The 24995-nt window shown below is 36.6% G+C and overlaps 1 protein-coding gene across 1 annotated transcript; it reads right to left on the reverse strand.

The window, feature by feature from the left end:
- Nucleotides 1-18640: 18640 nt before the first annotated feature.
- LOC133797869 (putative glycine-rich cell wall structural protein 1) lies at nucleotides 18641-19765 on the reverse strand. The gene has a single exon (XM_062235960.1). It carries the CDS (start codon nucleotides 19577-19579, stop codon nucleotides 18956-18958), a length of 624 nt encoding a protein of 207 aa, XP_062091944.1. The 5' UTR covers nucleotides 19580-19765; the 3' UTR covers nucleotides 18641-18955.
- Nucleotides 19766-24995: the final 5230 nt, after the last annotated feature.

Consider the following 24995-nt stretch of genomic DNA (forward strand, 5'->3'; position numbering starts at 1 on the left):
CATATGCATATCACACAATTGCTATAACAGATAGCTCACAGTTAATCAGGCATTCCATAAGATTTAACACATATACGGCCATGCCGTCCCAGAAGCGTTACCAAAGCCTGGGTTCTCGGTCCATACCGTAAGGATATCCCATGTATCCATTGGGGTCTCACCCTAACCACAAACACCCCATGTGCTAAGTGATATTCCTGGCCCCACTGCTGTTCTCGGCCTTCGCCATTCTCAGCCCTTTGCCGTTCTCGGCCCCTCTGCCGTTCATTCTGCTATTACCACATTTAGCATTCTCAAATAACAATTAAACATATACTCACTCATTTAAAACTACATCCTAGCAATGATACAATCTAGGGCCGCGCCCTGCAACATTACTACGGGCCCAAGCCCTGCTCTACGGGTGCTACAGTTCTCTTACCTGTATCCCGAGCTTTCCGATGCACCGAGGTCACAAGCACGGTCCTCTATCATGAGCCTCTACAAAATCCTAGTCACAACACATATGAAACACTTTTAATACTAACCAATCCCAAAACCACTTCCCAGAACCAATCCCGTACCCTCGGGACCTCTAATTCCCTAAAACAATGCATTGGAACCATCCCCTGAGTCCTTGAGAAAAAGCCCTAAAAATGCAATATTTGGCTGCCAAAAATAGCCTAGGGCCACGACACTCCCATCAAGGGCCGCGGCGCCCAGAGGCTTCTCCCTGATCCTGATGCAAGCTTGCGCCGCGACACCAAAGAACAGGGCCGCGACGCTCCTACGCGAACCCAGATTTCTGGGTTTTCCTCTGCGTTTTTCCCAAGCTAAAACCACTCCAAATCATCCCAAACAAGTACCTAAGCCCCAAAATCAATTCAAAACCCCAAATGAACCCTTTAACAACCTATAAACATCATAAACAAGCTCAATTACACAATCACACCCAAAAATCCACTCTTGAGTTTCAAATTTCAGAAACCTAAACCATGGCTTCTAAGAATTATACCATAGCTTGAAAAATATAAACCTTGCTTCCAAAATCTTAAACCACATCAGATATGAAAATGTAAACATGTTAGAACTCTTACCTCAATCAAAGGTCAGCTTGAACTCCTCTCAATTCCAGCCTCCAACCTCTTTCCTCTTGATTATCCTAATTGAATTTCCAAGTAAAACCAGCCATATCCCCTTTAAATTCCCACACTCAATCTCTGAAAATTCAGACTTAAATTTAACAAAAATAGAGCACAATTCTTACCTTTGAGCAATCCTAGCTTAAATCTGGTTTTTGGTTGCCTCAAACTCCTTTGAATTTCCCCCTAGGTTTCAAGTTCCAGCCCTCCTTCTTGCTTCCCTTTCTTTCTAGCCTTTTCTTCCAATTTTCAGCATAACCAATATGTGACCAAGTGTTATACGTGAACCATCCTTCCCTTCAGCTCAAACTTATCTATCCTTAGCCAATTGACCATTCTACCCTTCCTTAGATATCCCTTCCTAACTAAACCTCAAGGGCTCTTTTGTCATTTCATATCTATTACAATTCTACCATTTTCCCATCACAACTTGTTACTCTCAATTGTTACTAATGGTTACTCAAGTTACTCAATTTCCAGTTACCATTAACTCACAAGAACTCAATTTACAAAATCCCCAAAATACCCCTAGGCTCCTCCCGAGCCGGGTATTTAATCCCGTTGTGACTTTTAAACTAATTAGCTCCCTAGGACCGTCTCGGCACGTGCATCACAATAGTATCACCACCTTCACGTGGTACAAACCACACAATACAATTATCGCATTTATGCCCTCAACGGGCTAAAATTACCAATTTACCCTAACTTACAAACGGGGTCCACATGCATATTTATACCACCTAAACATGCATTCTAATCATATATTCATTCAAATTCATATATTATCATATTAATTCACTTATTTCCCTCCAGGCACGCTAATCAAGGTCCTAAACCTTATTAGCAACTTGGGGTGTTACAAATGGTATTGGAAGTTTAAGCCGAACTCCATTACCTCTTGGGAAGCATTCAGGAAGGAGTTTTGTAGAAAATTCAACACTGCTCGGACTCCACCAGTTTATGCCAACCACTTGGCAGATATCAAACAAGGAAAAGATGAGTCTCTAAAGAATTATATACAGAGATTCATGAGAGAAGCCAATAGAGCAACTGCTTTAGGAGACGAGGGGAAGATGGTTGCCATATCCGCTGGGATAACTTATCGGAGCCCTTTGTGGGATAGTATACATAGAAATCCAATTTCAATACTTCAACAATTTCTTGACCGAGCAGACAAGTATATGAAATTTGATGATGCAATCGAGAAAGAGGAAAATGGCATAAACAATCTGGGCGGATCAACTGACTCTCCTAGTAATGGTGGAAAGAAACGTGGAAATAACGGGTTTGACCACCATGAGGAAAAGAAAGAAAAGTTGAGTTCAAGCGAAAAGCCAACCAAGTATGAGCCTCAATTCACTAATTACACCACTCTCTCGGCCAGCCGAGCGGAAATATATCTTGCTAGTCGTGAAGAGGTTCCCTACAAGAAATCTCCACCCATCAGGAAAGAGATGAGGAAGAGATACATGAATAAGTTTTGTCATTTCCATGGAGATTATGGTCACGACATGAATGAATGCAATCACCTCAAGGAAGAGATAGAATTTCTTCTCCGGTCGGGCAAGTTGAGGAAGTACCGGGCAGAGACACCCCAAAGAGAAGGAGGCAGCATCAATCCTGGTTTCAGACGACAAAGATCTCCACCCTTGCAGCCTGGACCTGTGGACTTTACCTTAGACACTATATGTGGAGGTCCACACTTGGCTGAGGATAGCAACGAAGCAAGGGAGAGGTATGCTGAGCAGGAGTGCTAGGGTCAGAAACCACTGGAGTGGCGAGCATCAGAGGATATATTATTTCTAAATACCGCTTTCAGAGTGGTAGCTTGAGTTCGAGTTGTTTGACTTGTTATTTAAGTTTGGTTTATGAGTTGGTTATTTGCTAACCAGTCATTTTATTTTTGAACAATTTTGGTTGTTTAAGACTCGTTATTATACATGTTTTGTCCTTTTTAATTTACGAGTAATAAAAGAGACTACGCGCAGCGTGGTCGATTCTTGCTACAAATATGCATGTGTGTTAGTTATTCGAGCAGTGTTCAATTGGTCAGTAAAATCGGACAGTGTTCAACTGGTTGATACGTTCAAGCAGTGTTCAACTGCTCGAATATTTTCCATATATTCTATGTGTTTCACGAGTAATTAATTGCTCGAACAGATTTGGTCAAGTAGCAAGTGACTAAAGATCTTTCAACCCTCGATCACCTGGGGGGCACATGGGGTATACTGGTATATATTTAACGCATGCAATAAGAGCACGAGTTAATATATCTGTTTTTAGGCTGACTTGTAAATTTTCGAAGTCCAAAAAGGCCATTAAGCTAACTTGTTTGACAAAGCTTAAGTAACTTGGAATTTTTTAAAATTTCAAGTTAGGAGTAGATATTCGTGTGACAATAAACATTATGCTCATAAAATATTAGAGCACTAAGAGTGTGAGAAAGTATACTTAGTACGGACTTATGAAATGTCTAAAATTTCTAAGTTAGAAAACTAAGTACTCATGCGAAAATATAAGGCATACATCAGAGTGACTTTACTATTCACAAAAAACTTATAACTTTTTAAGTCTAAAAAGACTTAGAATGTTTTAAGTTAGAAAAGAAAAGTAAAGTATAAATGCCAATAGCTCGATTGTACGAGAAAAATATCAAAGCTGCTAAGTAACAATTATCTTCACAAGAATAAAGAGTAAACTTCTAGCCAAGTACAAGGTTTAGATGATCAGGTGCAAAATTTTCCTGGTCGGGAGAGCAGATCAACTTCCCTGGTCGGCTAAGCATGTATCACTGATCGAGTAGGAAACTCTGTTTTTTAGCATAAATAACATCGATGAGTCCCTGGAGTGAATTAAACAAACACGAGTAAATGAATGCAAAGTAAGAATACTTACCACACAGTGAAAAAATTTCTTTGAGAAGAGAAGTCAATTTTTCCCCAAGATTGATTGAGAGAAATCAATATCTCAAAATACTTTTGGGAGATTAGAACAAGGTGCATTGATGGTTTTTGGTAGGGAAAGTTTTAGGCATAGGCTTAAATGACTATGCCATATGCCCAAGAGGATGTCGAGTGTGCTGAAGCAGGCCCCCGCGCGCGTCCGAGGGCTGCATCCGAGCGGTGTCCGAGCAGCTGGGTTACATCCGCACGCGCGTCCGAAGGCTGCGTCCGAGCAGCTGGAGGCTGCATCCGAATGGCTGGCTGGGCATCCGAGGGGGAGAAGCGTCCGAAAGCTGGTGTCTGAGCAGCCAAGGCTGCGTCCGAGCAGATTGGGGCTGCATCCGAGCGGATTGGGTTGCGTCCGATTGAGTTGGGCTGTGTTCGAGCAGCCAGGCCCGTGTTCGAGCAGACAGTGGCATTCGTCCGAGTGGCTGGGGGTGTACCTTCAAGGAGCTTCCGCACGCGTCCGAGGAGTCACATCAAGCAAGCTTCCGAGGGGCAGTCACGTGTTGGCTTGATCGGATGGGTGGCCAACCAGACGCGCAGCAAGGATGCATGTGTATGTCCGAGCAGAGGCATGTGTCCAAGCAGCAGTCTGAGTGTCCGAGCAGATGGCGTGCTCCGAGCGGATGCGTGATGTCCGAGTGATGGAGCCCTGATATCCGAATGATGATGCCATTACATCCGAGTAGACAGTGGCATATTCAAGCGGCTTGGGAAAATACATTTATGGTGCCATTGGTGATTTTCAAAAAATAATGAACAATTGGCTATAAAGTCTGAAAGGACAATAAATCTCAAGGGCATGGGGCACAAACATGTTTTCTTACTCAGGGATACTACCACAAGAACAAAAAATAGAATTTGAAGAAATCAAAAGACAAGTTCGATCGTGGGTTCATTACAAAAATGAAAGTTACCGACTGAACGGAAGTTTTTGGATGACCTCAAAAACATTTTGCTAGAAGAAAAGTTTATCATACGAGTAAATCGTATAATAAACTTGGGGGGAAAATGTTATCCCCAAAAATTGGAGTTCGATGACGTGGCAATAGAAGAGACAAATGGCAAGGAATGGCTAGGTAATCTAGCTTAGGAGTGACCCGGTAGACCAGCGAATAATTTTGACTGGCCAGTTAAGTGTCATGACCGACCAGGCATGACCTTGTCCGACCAGTCATATGATTGTCTGCCCAGGCATGACCTTGTCCGACCAGTCATATGTTTGTCTGCCCAGGCAATGTCCGACCAGTCATGACCAAGTCCGACCAGCCATGACCATGTCCGACCAGTCATGACCATGTCTGCCCAGGCATGACCTTAGCCGACCAGTCATGACCATGTCCGACCAGTCATGACCATGTCCGACCAGTCATGACTATGTCTGCCCAGCCAAGTGTATGTCTGCCCAGCCAAGTGCATGTCTGCCCAATCAAGTGCATGTCTGCCCAGCCAAGTGCATGTTTGCCCAGTCAAGCGCATGTTTGCACAACCAGGTGCATGTCTGCCCAGTAAAGGTTTGGCCGACCAGCCTGAATGTGATATGGATCGACTAGACAGAGCAGGGCTACGCAAGAGATCCCAGAAACTGCTTCAACAAGAATCGGTCATACCTGCGCGGGAATCTCTCAGATATCCCAGAATAATAGCCATATTGTTGTAATATTAGATTTATATTTTATTAATTAAAGTCTGTTGAAAGAACAAATGACCCGGTAAAAGGGAGATATTTATGTACGATCCATGAGCCTATAAATAAAGGGCTCATGGCATCATTTGTGGGATCTGATCTTTTTGGGCTGAGAAAACTCTCTCGTTTTGAGATTTTGGGGACTGTTACTTGGGGCATTCTTGGGGCATTTTCTGAAAGGTTAGAGAGATAAAGTTTGTATTCTCTAGAGAGAAACTCTATATTTTTCTACTTGCACTGAAGAAACTCAATTGGCTCAAGTTCATCTGATCTTAAGTGTAGGTTATATATCACAACTCCAAGTGGATTAGGCTATTACCAAAAAATTGGGGCTGAACCACCATAAAAATTACGTGTGTTATTTACTTTCTTTTCAAGGCTTACTGTAGTTTTGACGTTTACTCGTCGTTGGCCAAAATCGTGGTCAACACTTAGAATAAGCATGTCATTCACATATAAGCAAACAATGATAACATATTCCTTACAAGTTTTGGAATACAAACACTTGTCTCCATTGTTATGTCTAAACCCATTAGACATGATGGCCTGATCAAATTTCTCATGCCATTGCTTAGGAGCTTGTTTCAATCCATATAAGGATTTTACAAGTCTACATACTTTATGTTCATATTTTGGTAGCACAAACCCTTCGGGTTGTTCCATATAGACCTCCTCATTGAGGTCACCATTAAGGAATGTAGTTTTGACATCCATTTGATGAACATACAAGTTTTGTATAGAAGCTAAAGCGAACAAAGTTCTTATATAAGTTATTTTTGCAACAGGCGCATATGTATCAAAATAATCGATACCCTCTTTTTGCCTAAACCCTTTAGCTACTAATCTAGCTTTAAAGGTTTGGATAGTGCCGTCAGTGTGGTATTTTCTCCTAAATACCCACTTACACCCAATTGGCTTAGACCCCGATGGGAGGTCTACCAATTCCTAAGTGTTATTGGAAAGAATGGAATCCATCTCATCATTGATGGCTTCTTTCCAAAATGCACTATCTCTCGATTGCATAGCTTCTCTATAAGTCTTAGGATCATCCTCAATGAGAAGTACAATATGAATTTTCCTAATAACTTCCTCTCTATTTCCTTCTACCATATAGAACGAAATTCGTTGAGAATCTATCTCATCCACTACTAGACTTTTATGATTTTTAAGCCTTTGACTTCTTCTAAGTTCAAAGGGTTGCTTTACATCCTTTTGAGAATTCTTCTTTTGAGAATCAACTTTGGATGTAGAAGCTTGAGAATTGTTCTCATATAACAAATTATCCTTTAGAGATGTTGAAGCTTGAGAATTGTTGTCACATAACATATTCTCAAAAAATTAAACTTCTCTAGATTCAATCACAATATTAGACTCTAAGTCTAATAGCCTATAAGCTTTACTATTGTTGGCATAACCAACAAAAGCACACTTTATGGCTCTTGAACCTAACTTAATTCTATTAGGTTCGTTTTTCTTGCAATATGCAAGATACCCCCACACTTTGAAGTACCCTATGTTGGGTCCTCTTCCTTTCCATAACTCATATGGAGATATCTCATTTTTCTTTATCGGTATTCGATTAAGAATGTGACAAGCGGTTAAAAGCGCTTCACCCCATAAGTTGAAGTTCAACTTAGAAAACACCAACATAGAATTTATCATCTCTAGATAAGTCCTATTTTTCCTTTCGGCAACACCATTGTGTTGTGGTGTATAAGTTGCAGTGCACTCATGAATTATACCATTTTCTTCACAAAATGTATTGAATTTATTAGAAAATTACTCTCCTCCTCTATCACTTCTTAGCACCTTAATCTTTTTATTTAGTTGATTTTCAACTTCTAATTTATACAATTTAAAAGCATCAAAAGTTTCATCTTTATGCTTTAAAAGAAACACATAGGTATATCTACTAAAATCATCTATAAAAGTAAGAAAATACATTTTACCACCTCTAGTTAAAACACCATTTAATTCACAAAGATCACTATGGATTAAATCTAGTAAATTAGATGATCTTTCTACACTAGGAAATGATTTCTTAATCATTTTTGCCTTAACACATGTTTCACATTTACCATAGTTTTTAATATTGCATGCAATCATACCACATTTAACTACTCTTTTCATGGTTGAAAAACCTATATGCGATAGTCTAAGATGCCACAAAAATAAAGAATCATACTCAACAATATAGGCGGAATTAACATTTTTATTGATAACATTGAAAGTTACATCATTGGTGCACAATTTAACCAAACCCTCACAAGAGTACCCTTTTCCCAAAAATACCTTTGATTTGGTAAGTATAAGTTTATAGGACTAAAAAATGGCTTTAATGCCGGGCTTGCCAAGCAAATCACCACTTACCAAGTTTCTACTAATTTCGGGAACATAAAGTACATTCACTAATGTAACTTTCTTGCTAGAGGTGAAAAAGACTTTAATGGTACCTTTGCCAAGTACCTTGGATTTGCCCTTATTGCCCATTTGAATCTCATGGTTGCCTTTTGACTCTTCAAAGGTCTTGAACAATGATTTGTCATAGTTGACATGGATGGTAGCACATGTATCATACCACCACCCTTTCACCTTGCCTTGGACCGCATTCACCTCACTAAGGGTAGCAACTATGTTTTCCTCTTGACTTGCGTACACCTTAGGTCCTTGTTGGTCTTTTCTATGCCTACACTCTCTAGCATAGTGACCCTTTTTCCCACACACAAAGTAAGGACCTTTCTCGCCCTTAAACTTGTTTGGGTTGGTTTTTGGACCCAAAGGTTTCTCGTTACACTTTTTCCCTTTGTTTTTGTGATGTTTTGGTTGTAACACCACATTTTTTTTGGAAGTCTCTCCATTAGACCTCTCCACAAGTTTATCTCTACATATCGATTCCTCTTCGATTCGAATATGCTTTTGGATTTCCTCCAAAGAATAATCCTCATTTTTATGAATGATTCTTTTCCTATAACTCTTCCAAGTTGGTGGTAATTTAGCCACTATAGCACCAACTTGAAAGGCCTCAGGAAGCTCAATATTTAAACCTTTCAGTTTGTTAACAATTATTTGCAATTCATGAATTTGAGGAAGAATAGGTTTATCACCAAAAAATTTGAAATCAAAGTATTGAGATATCAAAAAAATTTTGGTACCTTCCTCTTCCGCCTTGAACTTTTTCTCAAGTGCATCCCATATCTCCTTGGTCGATTTGGTCTCGGTGTAGAGGTCATAGAGCCTATCGGATAGGGCGTTGAGGATATGACCCCTACAAAGGAGATTGTCCTCCTCCCTCTTCCTTCTTTTCTCCACCTCCTCGGGAGTGTCCTTGTCGGATGGCGTTGGGAGAGGTTCTAGAGTGGATTCTAGGATGTAGGCGATTTTGAGAGTGGTCAAAAGGAATCTCACCTTATCTTGCACCTAGTGAAATTGGACCCATCAAACCTATCCAACCTCACTAGGTCTTGATTCATGATTTTGATGGTCTCACCTTCCATTGAAACAAACAAGGGTAAGCTTTTGAATGTTAGGAAAAAATAGATTGCCTTAATGGAAATAGGTAAGAATATTACAACTCTAGGCAATATATTACAAATAAATATTGATTGATTAAAAATAGTGTTACAACTCTATAACTAAAAATACAAATAAATATAGAGAAAGAAGAAGAAGATGATTGAAATAGAAAATACAACTTTTGACAAAAAGATACAAATAAACTTGAGGTAGTAAAAAGAAAGATGTAGATGAGATTACAACTCTTAAGCAAAGATACAAGTAATATAACAAGAATGACAAGAAGAAAAACAATAGAAGAAAATAAGAACAAGAACAAAATAATAAGATACTCTCACTCACAAAACCAAAGTGAAGAGTGTTGGGGATCACCAACTTGAACAAGGTTTGAAACCTTTGTCCAAAAGATTATTTCCTCCTAACTCAAGCACTAAGGGATCTCTTTCAGATTTTGGAAATGCTTTATGGAATTATCAAGCCTCAAGGTGTTTCTAGCCAAGTGTTCTAATGGATAGAAATGTTGTGTCTTTCAAGTGAGCTATAGGCTCCTATTTATAGAGTTTAGAGACACCATTTGAATTTCAAATTCCACCAACCCTCATGGCTATTACCAATGTTTAATTGGATTAATATGGAATTAAAAATAAAATTTGGGAGTTATTTGGGTTTTTTGAGCCGTTCAACAAAGATTGAAAAAACTGAAAAAATGGTCAGTTTTGGCCTGTGGCCACGGCCAGAGACATTAGTGGCCACGACCACTACTCTCTGTCCCACTGGTCGCGGCCACTAACCATTTTTAGCACTTAAAAATGTGTTGTTTTTCCAAACAGTTCCAAACCCTCCCAAATGATTTTGTAACTCCCAAAACACATTATTGAGGTTAAAATCATATCTCTAACAGTCATTTCACATATGGCTTTATGAAATTCATCTCAATATTGTGTTACACCAAATTTACACAATAAAAGGTAGTATTTGGAAGTTACAAATTTGTAACACCAAATATGTTACATTATTTGGATATATCTCATATATCTAAATATTGTAACTCTTTATTATATGTTACAATATGTGACACTCTTTGTCACACTTATTTAATCTAAAACATTATATTATAATATAATATAATATTACATTATATTATAAAATAATATAATATTACATTATATTATAAAATAATATAACATTTATAACCAAGCTCCATATGCTTTGATTATCAGTCAAAGCTTTCCATGCCCATTTGGTTAGGAAGGAGTTGTTGGTTACTTCTGTTGATCTGAATCCCAAGCCCCCATCAACTTTTGGTTTGCACAACCTTTCCTACGAAATAATATGCATCTTCCTCTTAGTGTTTGAATCTCCCCACCAAAAAATCTCTGAGAGATTTATCTATCTCGGTGGTTATCTTTTTGGAAACCACATCCGATGAAGCGACGTAACTGGCGATGTTTGAATAGACCAATTGGATAAGTGTGGCCTTCCCAGCCTTCGAGAGGAGCTTACATTTCCAACCTTGGATCCGCCGGAGAACTTTCTTAACCAAGTATTGCATATCATCAGTTTTTCTCTTGTTTTTGAAAAAAGGTAGTCCCAAATAAATTTCATCTTTCTTCATGTGCTTGGTGTTGAGAAAATCTGCTATTTGGATTATTGTTGCGCCTGAAACACCTTTTGAGTAGAAAACTGAAGATTTCTGAAGATTGACTGCCCTGGCCAAAAGTGGAGTACCTATCCAAGCTTTCAATGAAAGCTTTGGCCTCCCTCATTGTTGCTAGATAAAATTCAGAGAATATTTGATTGTAATACTCAGCTCAAAGAATACAGAGCTGGATTGCTTTCCTTTATAGGCCAAAAAGGCAAAATCGTACAAAAAGTGTATAGCCGTTGAGGCTCACGTACAGCATACAAAGGACAAATATTGTTATAGAAATTGTGGGAATATTCTAACAATAACTTTTCCTAATCATTGTAACCAACTTCCTTGGGACCACAGACAAAGTATTCCACAATTAGATACAATATACCAGCACAGATTCTAGATGCAAAGTAGAGGATAAAATGCTATTTCTCAACATCCCCTCTCAAACAAAGGGGTGATCTTCACAGCCCGAGTTTGCCAATGCGAAATTCAAATCTGGAATGTGACAGTCCTTTGGTTAAACAGTCGGCAACTTGGTCATGGGATGGTATGTATCTGACTTCAAGCATCTTCTGCAACACCTTATCTCTCACATAATGAATGTCTATCTCGATGTGCTTGGTTCGAGCATGATACACGGGATTTGAAGCGAGGGCACTAGCACTGATATTGTCGCACCAAGCAATAGGTGGTGATGGCAGAGGAAAAGTGAGCTCTTTCATTAAGGATTCAATCCATGCTATTTCTGCAGAAACTTGTGCTAAGGCTCGATACTCCGATTCTGTGCTTGATCTTGACACCACGGCCTGCTTCTTTGAAGACCAAGACACTAGCGTTTCACCCAAATAGACACAGTATCCAGCAACAGAACGTCTGTCATCCGGGCAGCATGCCCAATCGGCATCTGAGAACCCAGCAATGTTCAATTTGTCACAACAACTAATGTGTAGCCCAAGATTCGGTGTGCCCTTGAGATATCTCAGTATTCGTTTTGCTCCATTCCAGTGAACTGTTGTAGGGGCTTGAATAAACTAGCTCAGCTTGTTTACAGAATAAGCTATATCCAGTCTCGTAAGGCAGAGGTATTGTAAGGCCCCCATGATGCTTCGGTAAGCTGTTGGGTTCTGCATTGCTTCTCCTTCATGAAGTGACATTGGTTTTCCAGCCGCAACAGGAGTAGCACAAGGTTTTACATGTTCCATATTTGTTTTCTTCAAAAGTTCTTCTATGTATCTGGTCTGTGTCAAAAATAGTCCCGTGATGTCTCTGTACACCTTTATACCGAGGAAGAAGTGTAGTGGCCCAAGGTCCTTCAGAGCGAAAGCTTTGTTCAGCTCATCAACAAAATTTCCAAGCTTTCAACTATCATTTCTTGTTACAATGATGTCATCAACATAAACAAGCACAAGTATTATATCTTTGGCAGTTTTGTAAAAGAATAGAGAAGTGTCTGCTCTTGAGTGTTTAAACTGCCAATGCAACAAGGTATTTTTAAGTTGATCGAACCAGGCTCGCGGTGCCTGTTTTAAACCATATAGTGACTTGTTAAGTTTACACACAAACTTCTCTTTGCCTCTTTCTTCAAAACCTTCGGGTTGTGCCATGTAAACTTTTAACACGCCGTTTAAAAATGCGTTATTGATATCCAGCTGCCTAATTTCCCAACCTCTAGAAACAACAAGTGTAAGCACAATTCTCACAGTGGGTGGCTTAATTACTGGGCTGAAAGTCTCACTAAAATCCACTCCGGGTCTTTGGTGAAATCCTTTGGCAACAAGTCTTCCCTTAAACCTTTGAAAAGTGCCGTCGGGATTGAACTTCGATCTGAAAACCCATTTGTTTCCCACCAAGTTAAAGTTCTGTGATGGTGGAACAAGTGTCCATGTGTTGTTAGACTTAAGAGCAGCATATTCGGCATTCATTGCCTCTCTCCAACCATCATGTTCCAACGCTTCTGCAACTGTTTGAGGCTCATTGAATGAAGCTTTAAACTTTGAGTGACTGAGAAATAATCGGGGTTTAAAAATCCCGACTTTGGCCCTTGTAACCATCGGGTGAGTAGACTGTAATGGAGCTACTTCTTGCGGCTGAGCTAGTGAAGTTTCTGATTCTGTATTTTGTGGAGAGGTAAGAAATTCATAGTCAGGTACCTGATAGTTATATTCAAAAGCAGCTGGCAGTTCAGGAGTCTCGGTAATTCCCCTCTCAGAATCAGAAACTGAACCAGGTAGTGGAGATGCAGAAGTAGGAGCTGTGCAAGGAGAGGATGCAGGAGCGGTTGGCCTTGTGTCAGCTGAAGATGAGTGAGCAATAGGATTAGGAAGGGACGACCATGTAGAGCTATGAACAATAACTGGTGTGGCTGGTTGATAATTGTTTAGAAATCCTTGTTTGAATGGGAACTCAAGCTCATTAAAAACAACATTGGGAGAGATGTACACCTTACCCGTAGGAGTTAGGCACTTGTAGCCTTTGTATGTTTCACTGTAACCAAGATTCACACACTTTATAGAATGAAACTGGAATTTATGAGAGTGATATGGTCGAAGGCAGGGAAAACAGGATGAGCCAAATGTCTTAAGAAAATCATAATCTGGAACACATGAAATCATAATCTGGAGATTTGTTTGATAAAACAGCAGTGGGTAGCCTATTGATTAGATACACTACCGTGTGAAATGCATCACACCAATATTTAAGTGGCATGTGTGCTTGGGCAAGTAATGTAAGCCCCATTTCAACTATATGTCTGTGTTTACGTTCAGCGCGGCCATTTTGGGCGGATGTATGAGGACATGAGTGATGAAACTCAATGCCATGAGTGTTAACAAGTTCAGAAAATGCTCTAAACTCACCACCCCAATCAGATCTAAGACATTTAATCTTCCTTTCAAATTTTGTTTCAGCAAGGGCTTTGAATTTAAGAAATGCATCTAGCGCCTCAGACTTGAATTTTAATGGATAAATCCATGTAAATCTGCTGAAATCATCTACAAAGTGTATGTAGTATCTATGATTGATATTTGATGCAACTGGGGCAGGTCCCCATAGGTCTGTGTGAATCAAATCTAACACATTTTTAGCCCTATTTTGTGAGAGTTTGAAAGGCAAAGCATGAGATTTCCCGTATTGACATGCATCACAAAACGATTTCATTTCATTGGCAGAAATTTTTACATTGTTGTTTTTCAAAACAAGACTTAAAACTTTTGAAGAGGGATGGCCAAGACGCCTATGCCATACATCTATTTTGGAATTTAAACAACTATCAGTACTTGAGTTTGTTTCTTGACTTCTACTAGCTACAGCTATACCAGAGAAAACATTTGATTTGTTGGAAGGAAATCGATGGAGGGTTGGAGAGACAGATTGTTGCAATGGTGGTGAGATGATTTTCTGGGGAAGTGAGAGCTGATACAAGCCTTCCTAAAGCACTCCTTTGAGCAGAGCCTTCCTTGTTACCTTGTCCTTAAGAACACAACAATCAGAATAAAATTCAATGAGCAGGTCATTATCAGCAGCAAGTTTAGAAACACTTATGAGATTTTTAGCTATATTAGGAACATGGAGCATCTCATTCAAACACAGCAATCTTCCACAATCGGTTTGTATATAGCCAGTGCCAATATGAGAAATAGCTAGTTTATTACCATTTCCTACTGTAACAATCTCCTTACCACCATATTCTTGCTTTTGATTCATGTTTGCTGCATCTGCTGTGATGTGGTTGCTTGCTACGCTGTCAGCAAACCAGGCGTCACTATCCACGATTTCAGGAGTGGCTACGAATGCATTCGGTGTTGCCTTAAACTGAGTCTGGCTTCCACTTTGATCTGGGCCAGAGAAGTTTTCATCATATCTATGATAACAAATTGCAGCCGAATGACCAAATTTTCCACACACTTGGCAGGTTGGCTTGTTCCCATTTATGTGTCCTCGACCACGAGATTGACCACCATAACTTCCTCGATTTCCACTGAATCTGCCACTGCTCTGGCTTGCATTGAAATTGTTGAACGAGCCTCTGCCTCGACTTGGAGTGTGTGGTTTTGCAGCCATATTGACCTGTGGATTTGCTACAGGTGGATTGAGAATTTTGTTGGTGTTGGTTAGGGTTTGGAGGCGTTCAATCTTACTGTCAAAACTTAACAGGATGTCTTGGAGTTCCTACCAAGTTGTTTTAGGCCTAGCTTCAATCTGCACCACTATAGAGATGTATTCAACATCAAGTCCTGATAGAACATTTGCTACCAGATGTGGTTCTGGGTAAGGATCTCCTGCCAATGCCAGAATGTCCGACCAATTCTTCTTTTGCCGCAGGTACTCGGCCATTGTAGCTGACCCCTTTCTTGTGGTTTGGATTAGAGTTCTAAACTCATCCATTTTTGCTCTTGAATACGCACCATAGAGACTTTCGAGAGCACTCCATAAGCCAGCAGCTGTCGTGGCTCCCATCACTTCTGTTGCAATCGACTCACTCATCGAACTGTAGAGCCAACCCATGAGTAATTGATCATTAATGATCCAATGCTCAAATTCAGGGTTGATTTGAGTAGTAGGGGCTCCAGATCCGTCTTCTCCAATGGTTGTACCTGTAGAGAGAAATTCATTAGGACAGATTTTGGTACCAGTCAGATAGCCATCCAAACGATGACCTCTAACAATGGTTGAAACCATTGTTTTCCAAAGAGTATAGTTATTTCTATCTAACTTGAGAGAGAAAGGTTGATTTAATGTGCTGAAATGTTGAGGATATGGACTGGGAAGCTGAGAAGGCGATGCCTCTTGTCTGCCAGCATTGTTTCCCATTACATCAGAGCTATTCCCTTGGGAGCTTGCTGTATGAGTTGCTGCAGGGGTCTGATCACCATTGTCAGGACTTGCCATGGAAGAACCTGGCTGCTCTGATACCAAGTTAAAATTCAGAGAATATTTGATTGTAATACTCAGCTCAAAGAATACAGAGCTGGATTGCTTTCCTTTATAGGCCAAAAAGGCAAAATCGTACAAAAAGTGTATAGCCGTTGAGGCTCACGTACAGCATACAAAGGACAAATATTGTTACAGAAATTGTGGGAATATTCTAACAATAACTTTTCCTAATCATTGTAACCAACTTCCTTGGGACCACAGACAAAGCATTCCACAATTAGATACAATATACCAGCACAGATTCTAGATGCAAAGCAGAGGATAAAATGCTATTTCTCAACATTGCTCGCCCAAACAACACTGTCATCTGCAAACATTAAATGAGAAACAATTGGTCTATTTCCACTAGTCTTGAATCCTTTGATCTTACTCAAAGTTTCAGCTTCCATTAGAATCCGAGAGAGTACATCAACAACAAGAACAAACAATGCCGGAGATAAAGGGTCTCCTTGACGAAGGCCTTTCACTGGATAGACTTTGCCTACCTCCCCTCCATTGAGCATGACATTGATTTGTTATATAGAAATACACTTGCTGATCAACTCAATAAATTTTGGTCCAAATCCATGACCTCGCAGCACCTCTGATATGTATTCCCAATGCATTATGTCGTAAGCCTTGGCCATGTCTAGTTTCACCATCCTAATAACTTGCCTTTCCTCTTTTCTTGCTCATCGAGTGTAAAATCTCATTTGCCAACATTGTGCTCTCGTGAATAGACCTGCCATGGACAAATGCAGTTTGCGTTGGTGTGATCACCTTTGGGAGGATATCCTTGAGCCTAGTTGCCAAAATCTTGGATGAGATTTTATAAGACACATTGCATAAAGCAATAGGTCTGTAGTTCGAAGCATAACATGGGGCCTCCTTCTTTGGGATGAGGACGAGGTATTAATATTAAAGTTAACTAAGAGTATGCTTAGTTAACTTATTGGTATTAATATTAAAATTGTAACTAATACGAGAAAAAAATAATATTTTCAAAAAATTAAACAGTAGTAACTCTTTTAGGGAGATAATAATCTGGGTAAGAAACTCATACTTGTATATGAATAGCTTGAACTTAATTTAGTCCCACCAAAAAGCATGGACTCGATGTTGGAAATAAATTATGTAGACTAGTATAAATGCATCACTTTATTGTTAAACAACTATATATGTTTAAGCATGATAATGGTATTATTAGAAATCATGGATGATGCTATTTTTTTAAATAAATAGGTGATTTCTTTGGACACACATTACAAAACTATGTGACTAGCTCATTGAGTTTACATACACTCTTTTGATCCAAACTCAAAGCTCAATAACTATGTTAATTTATTTTTCTATATTTGGTATATATCTTAAATACACGACATATAGAGTGTGGTTGGGGTTTTGAAATATACAGTGTATTGAGAATAATTTTGTTGAGTGCAGTAGTATGATGCTCTAAAAAAAAACTATCTTAATCAAGTTGAAATTCTAATCCATTGGAGATGTTTTTCAGGTTGAGAGATGACACTAACTCAAGGGGAAAGCATTAATGGTGAATGTGTGTATTTATTAACTAATCTCTAAATTTTTGGTATACTTAGAAAACTAAATGCATATTGTTTTGATGAGTTTGATTTATCTGGAATTCTCTGAATAATTTATTGTTTGGTCATCTAGTTTTATCACTTGATAGTTGATGATTAATGAAATGTTTCACAGTAAATTTTGTAAGGATGATAAGTATCAAAAGTAAATTTTCGCCTCAAATTTTACTCATGAATAACGCACACACATTCACAATTTTTAGACCAAAATCTTGGAAAAGAAGAAAAAAAACTGGATGAAATTTAACGTACGTGTTTCTTACTTGGTATGGACATGTGGATTTCATCAATTTAATATTTTTTTCGCTTACAAAAAAATTTCAGTGATAAAAATACTGTTGCCGTTTATTAATAATAATTTTGGAGATTGTGGCGAAACGTTTTTCTAAAAATTCCTGTTGATTAAAAAAAGTGTTAAATTTTGCCCAAAAAAATGAATAAATATTAAAATTTAAAATATTTATAATTGTGCTCAAATACACAATAACATTTTAAGGAACAAATTAATATAAAAAGTAACTATTATTAGTGATTGTTATTTTAAAAAATAATTAATGGCAATATTGTAATTAAAATATATATTAAAATCTCTCATTAATGTTTAATGACAATATTATAAATGAAAAAAAATCATTTATTACTCATTAATAAACTTTTAGTATATATATGTCAAATTTGACACAATTATAGTATACTATTGAAAAAGTTTTTATTTCAAATTTACTGTATTTTAGCAACGAACGAAAGATATGCATATTCATTGGTTATTTTATTTATTTATTTGCTTTTTTTTATTTGAGGAAAGAATAACGTTTTTTTTAAGGAAGGAAAGAATGACGTTTATTAGCAACATACAATTTCAAACATTTTATTGAGTGGTGTCAAAGGCAACGTATAAGTGGCGTGGAGTTAATATGCGACCTTTATAACCTTTATCGCTATTGCTTGGTGTACTTTTCAAGTGCGTAATAATAAGTACACAAATCTACTGACTTATTAGTTTTATTTATTACTATAATGATAGTCATGAATGTGTTGAGTCAGCAATCACTTCATATTAGTTAGTTAAAGCCTCATAATGCCCATTTTTCATTAGTTAATTTATATTTATATTATGACTTTACTACCTGTTTTTTACATATTTGAAGAATAAATTTATTCACATAAAACCACACATCGAAAACGTGTGCTAATTATATCATTTAATAGAGCAAAAAAAAAAAAACAAGACTTTTTTTTATATATTTTTATTTTAATAATTTGTACGATGATTATGATAATACAAAAGTAACTGAAATTTGTGATACACCAAACACAAAAACATGCACGCACGTAAGTACGTATACACCCCATGCAAGCAACGTTGATTCACCATCTAAGATTATGCTGCTGCATATATAAGCATCATAATAAAGTTGATGGTGAATTAATCGATTGCTGCAACTTTATTTTTACTAACACTGAATAATAATAATAATAATGGCTATGCCTAAAAAGAAAGACAAACTACCATAAGTTTAATTATTATTTGTGTTTCATGGTGAAAAATCACCATTGTCTCCACCATATCCCGAACCAGATCCCTCACCATATCCCGACCCACTACCATAGCCCGAACCATTTCCGGAGCTACCTCCTCCGCCGCCACCACCGCCTCCACCACCTCCACCACCGCCACCACCTTTACCACTGCCGCTGCCGCTTCCATATCCACTCCCACTTCCGAACCCTGAACCGGACCCACCTCCTATTCCAGAGCCTCCACCTCCACCTCCTCCTCGGCCGCCACCGCCACCTCCCCCACCTCCGATCCCACTCCCACTTCCATAACCAGACCCGCTACCATATCCTGATCCTGATCCATAACCCGACCCCGAACCATTAGCTCCTCCTCCTCCACCGCCACCACCACCACCACCCCCACCTCCTCCTCCACCGCCACTTTTTCCTCCCCCACTACCATATCCCGAACCACTCCCAGAGCCATACCCCGAGCCAGAACCCGAGCCGAGGGCACCACCGCCACCGCCACCGCCACCTCTTCCTCCACCACCACCACCTCCTCCACCTCTACTTGCCTTCAATTGTCTAGCAGCTAAGGAGAGGTCCAGAAGCAGCAAAATCAAGAATGTCACACCAATCACCTTGGTGCTAGCCATTTCCAAGCTTCAGAATAATTATAAAGAGCTCAATGTGGCCAAGCTAATTAGTTTTTTGGTGAAAGTGATGAACAGAATTGATATCAAAGTATAGATTTAAGTGAAGTTGCTCTAGGCAGTTTTTTGTAGTAATTATAGTAGTACTTGGTGTGTGTACTTGTGATGAGATGGTTGTAAGTTTAAGGTAAGAGGGTCTCTATTTATATAGGCATTGTGCATGTGAAGCTATGATAAAGTTTCCAAAAATTTAATATGAATTTAATTTCGTTACACGCACTTTCTAGTAGCTTCCCTTATCTTGTGGCTTATAATAGTAAGTAAATATTATTTATTATATACTATAATATACTATATCGAAAATGACATAAAATTGGGAACGTGTCTGTGTGTGATTTTTGGTTAGTGGCGTGACATAGTGGTGGGGAGGTAGAGTGGTATAGTGACGGTGGTGGCATATATTGTGGGTGATGATGATGGGATTGTTTGTTCAATTCCCATCTTCTTGTCTTCACACACACATATATATAAATATATATGTATATATATATGTGTATGAATTAATTCCCTCTCATCTCCTTCTCCTATAGGATTAATTAAAGTGTTTCTTCCACTTTTGACTTGGCCATATAATAGTTCTCTTTATAGAATTATACTATTTGAAATTTCTGCAGATGAGATACAACATGTGTTCACATATATTATTCTTAATATTTTTTTATTTTTAGTTCTTGAGTGATTATTATTCCTATAATGATATATGTATATATTGTATGAATTCAAATGGCGACACCTCATGAGCCCGTTGATTTTCCGTGTAACTTTAGTATATATTTATATCATTAATATAATGGTATAGCACTAATACTATACTATTACTATATATTCGTGTGGCTATATAGCTGTTACAATTGTAATGATATTATTTTTGTAACACTAGTCTAACTTCTTAATGCTCCTTTAATGCATCATCAATTCGTATATTTATTTATATATATATGTAAATATATATGTGCATTCTTTTACAATTGTCAGCTTGTGCAAGAGTCTTGCTTTTATGTGGTTTACATTTGTGCTCAATTACACCACTCGGATATATATATATAAATTTATATATATGAATGTGAGGATAATAAATTTATCATCACTAATATATACACACTCATTTATTTACCTCTAAAGATTCATTTGTTAAGAAATACATCGGATGAGGACATTATAGTATTAGTCGAACCAGTTTTAAGTTCTTAGTGATCTAGACTAGCATAGCATGCCGGGGTTAATAAGAAAAAAGAACATTATTACTTATTGAAATTGAAGTCTAGAAAATGAAAGATCATTGAGCATACTATTCTATACATATGCAACACTAAGTTCAAGTAATCATAATATTTACTATAAGGATTAAAGAATTCCAAATTGTAAACCTAACATTATTAGTGTTGAAGTCATAATATATATTATAACGATTAAGAATATTTCAACCATTAAATACCCTCAACATTATTAAAGCTAGTTTGGCCAATCAAAGTTAAGTTTTGTTAGTAAAAAAAATTATAGTAATAGTAATAAGATATATTTTTTTTACACTAGTCGCCCCTTTCAATGAACTTTCATGTAAATGTTATTATTTGAGGGACCTCAAGGTGTACAACACGACCGACATGAGGTGATATCTTATAATTGGTATTTATTTGAGGGACCTCAAGGTGTACAACATGACCGACATGAGGTGATATCTTATAATTGGTATTAGCAATATTTTATAATATTTTAAATTAAAATGTGTAAGACCTGATATTATATTGCATCAATAATAGTATGCTACATGCTTGTAGTGTTGGACACCAATGATGCCCTTTAACTATACTCTTCTTTCCTATGCATCATTAATAGAAAATTGCTAATTGACATTACTAGTGACCAACACCACAATGAGGTGGCATACTGCTACTGATAGAATCCAATATGGAGTCTCACACATTTGACTTTAATAAGAACTATGAAACATCGCTAACCAATCATAAATAAAGACTCATCTGTTGTTGGACAACTTAAAATGCCAAATAACAACACTCTTATTAATACGTAGTTGATCTAGTTAAATTATTGCAAATTGTGTAGTATAATCTATTGACAATGAACAATGAATAAATGTATCACTTATTAATAAACTAGTAATTAATCAATAAAACCAATTGAGATAACTAAACAACTTAATTAGTGTAAGAATTAAGGCCACGTATCAAGATCTCTCATGGAAATAGCCTTTCCAACAATAATGTTATGGAAGACCTTAATAAATAGTTAAATAAATAAATCAACCACCACTAATATATAAAATAGTATACAAAACGATCAGTCTCAAGTCTCACCTACCCAAAGATTATATTCCTTTTTTTCTCCAAATCTTGTCACAAAAGTAAGTGGAGGTAGCCACATCTAGGCCTTGTCTTGTCTATCTTCATGTGTACGTTTAGTGGTGACAAATGGCAAAATGTAGGATTATGGTTAAGTGGTTGGCTTGGCGTGGTGGTGCCCCATTCCTCTTCTCTACTCTCTATAGCTTGCATGCACTTTGCTCCCTCTTCATTCAATCATAACCCCTGCAAACCGCATGGCCGCTCTGTCCTCTTTTTTTGACTTTATTTCCATTGTTGTTATTTGTTTTTGCATCAAACCAATATATTTTTATTTATAGCATTGGTACGAGTAATGAGACGTGCACTTACATATTATATATTATATATATATACAATTTTTATCCAGGCTTCACCTTCACTTTAAGTCTTATTGGTAGGATTCTCGGTGTTTCTCGACCTTTGAATAGTTTTCGGCGCGATTTTTTTTATGACTGTGTATATTGTAGCTATTTAGAGCATCCTGCAAATTTTCAGAAAATTTCAAATAGTTTACAGTACCGAAAACTAGGTTCAAACATGTCGTTTTCCACGTGCATAAAAAAAATTAGTCACGCGTACAACAACATGTTTGAACCTAATTTTCGGTACTATAAACTATTCGGAATTTTTTGAAAATTTGCAGGATGCTCTAAATAGCTACAATATACATGGTCATAAAAAAAATCGCGCCAAAAATTGTTCACAGGTCGAGAACACTGAGAGTCCCACCGGTAGGGCTTAAAGTAAAGCCCCCATAGGAGAATTCCCATATATATATATATATATAGTGATATGATATTTTATTCTAGTGAATTACATTCATTAAAATTGAGACTCATTATTTTAAAAAACTAGTACCACATCACTGTATATAATGTTTGTGTGCATATTTTAAGTGCACATATCATTACTCACATTGCTACGGGTGTTTATGTGAGACCCAATACTAAAACCTACCTGAAAATATCTACCCGACATTATTAATGGTAATTAACAATATTCTTTTATTTATATGGATATATTTATCTAAATTTTGTTTAAGCTCGATTGTATTTAGTGACGGATTCTGAAATTAATTCTTAAGGTTTAATATTATTTTTAATTTTTAGGAGGGGTTTTATTATAATTTAAAAAAAATTTAGACTATAACGATAATTTTTAGTTTAATTTGTATATAAATATATATAAATTTAGGAGCTACTATACCCCAAAGTGGCTCCGTTACTGGTTGTATTGCCTACTTAATTATTAGCTTTATTGATTAATTATGATTGAATTAGACTAAGTATAATATTAAAGATATATATATCTTCAAAGTGGTTTGGTGGTAATGTTCTAAGAGTCCATTATTAAAACTTAGATTAAGAATGACTATAATCATAATCTTAATGGTAAGAATTGTTGATAGTCATTTTGGAGTCTTGTATATATAATCAAGTTGAGACCCAGCAGCTCCTCAAGTAAATACTCCTTTCGGTTTATTACGTCTATGGAAATTTATGAACTTATTTTGCCACACATTCTTAATTTGATTTTTAGTTTATTTTGGCACACGATTATTATACAAATTAGTAATAATTATTACATCAATTGTTTACCATATAATTGTATAAGTTTTAGCTATTTAATAATCAATAATTTTAACTCATCATCTAAAAATATGTAATAAATTATGTTAACTCATCATCTAAAATCACTATAATTTTTTTTTTTAAAATATTACTACCATGAAAACTTAGGACCTGTTTGGTATAAATTTTATAAAAACTAAAAGTTTTATGAAAAAGTGGTATAATAAAAATATTCGGTAAAAATTAGAAAATAACTTATTGAATAATGCATGTAGAACATACAACTAAAGTTAAAGTTGACCCAACCCAACTTTTAACTTTTTCTAAAAACTACTTTTTGAAAAAAAACTCAATCATAAATGTGTTTTTTTTTATCTAAATTTATTTTATATTGCTCATTATAAATTAATATAATAATAAAATAAACAATATTTAAATCTTAGATAATTTTTATTTTGTTCTAAAAATATAAATATAGTTTTATATTTATTAGAATTTTTTAAATATTTTTTATTTTAGTAAAATTTTATATTAGCAACCACATTAATCAGAGTTTATTATACATTATAATATTATCTTTACATTCCATAATTTAAATGATAATTTATAAAAAAAAAATTGAATATTTATTATCTGGCACACTTACAAAAATTTGGATAGTTTTGCCACCAATATCCCAGTATTGATGATCACTTTATTAGTATCTTATAAAAAACATATTTAATTTTAATATGTTTAAATATATACAATATTTATATTGAAATTTATTTAGTATGTGTAAATTTGTTTTGACAAAAGAATAAATAAATATGACATTTATTTTGGTAGTTCAATATTTAACAACATTTAAATCATACAATTTACTAAATATTTTGATACAAATTTTCCAACTCACAACACTTTAAAGTTTACAATTTATCTCTCAGTAGTTTTTTTCCCACATCTACACATGTTTTTCCCTATTGCACAATTGCACACATCTACTTTTTGCAACAACACAATTGTTCCAAACTGACCCTTAATCATTAAAAACTATTATTTCATATAAGTATATTTATATATATATGTAATGTTCACTCAATATATATTTTACACCATAATAGATCGATAGTAGGATCGTTTCAGGGATGGAGGTAGTCATAGAGGTGGGGGGCTTAACCCCCCCTCCCAATTTTTTTTACTTACACTTTGTCTCCCTAAAAAAATTTCTGGCTCCGTTCATGGATCGTTTCCCTTTCCCTATTCTATTAATGACTCCTATGTATTAAAAGTTAGAATGAGTTTTGAATGTCTTAATGGGGGAGACATTGAAAGTTTTTTGTGTAAGACTACAATTGTAAGTCATAAAAAATATTGGAAGACGTTGTAAATTGGAATAGACTTAGGTTGATTTAAGCTTCCTTGTAACGTCTCCCATTAGGAGATGTGGGACCTATCTAACGTCTT

Source organism: Humulus lupulus, chromosome 8 (genome assembly GCF_963169125.1).
Source record: "Humulus lupulus chromosome 8, drHumLupu1.1, whole genome shotgun sequence".
Lineage (NCBI taxonomy): Eukaryota > Viridiplantae > Streptophyta > Magnoliopsida > Rosales > Cannabaceae > Humulus > Humulus lupulus.

What these genes read in the sequence shown, in the direction of transcription:
- LOC133797869 (XM_062235960.1), bottom strand. Translation starts at nt 19,579, where the DNA reads ATGGCTAGCACCAAGGTGATTGGTGTGACATTCTTGATTTTGCTGCTT.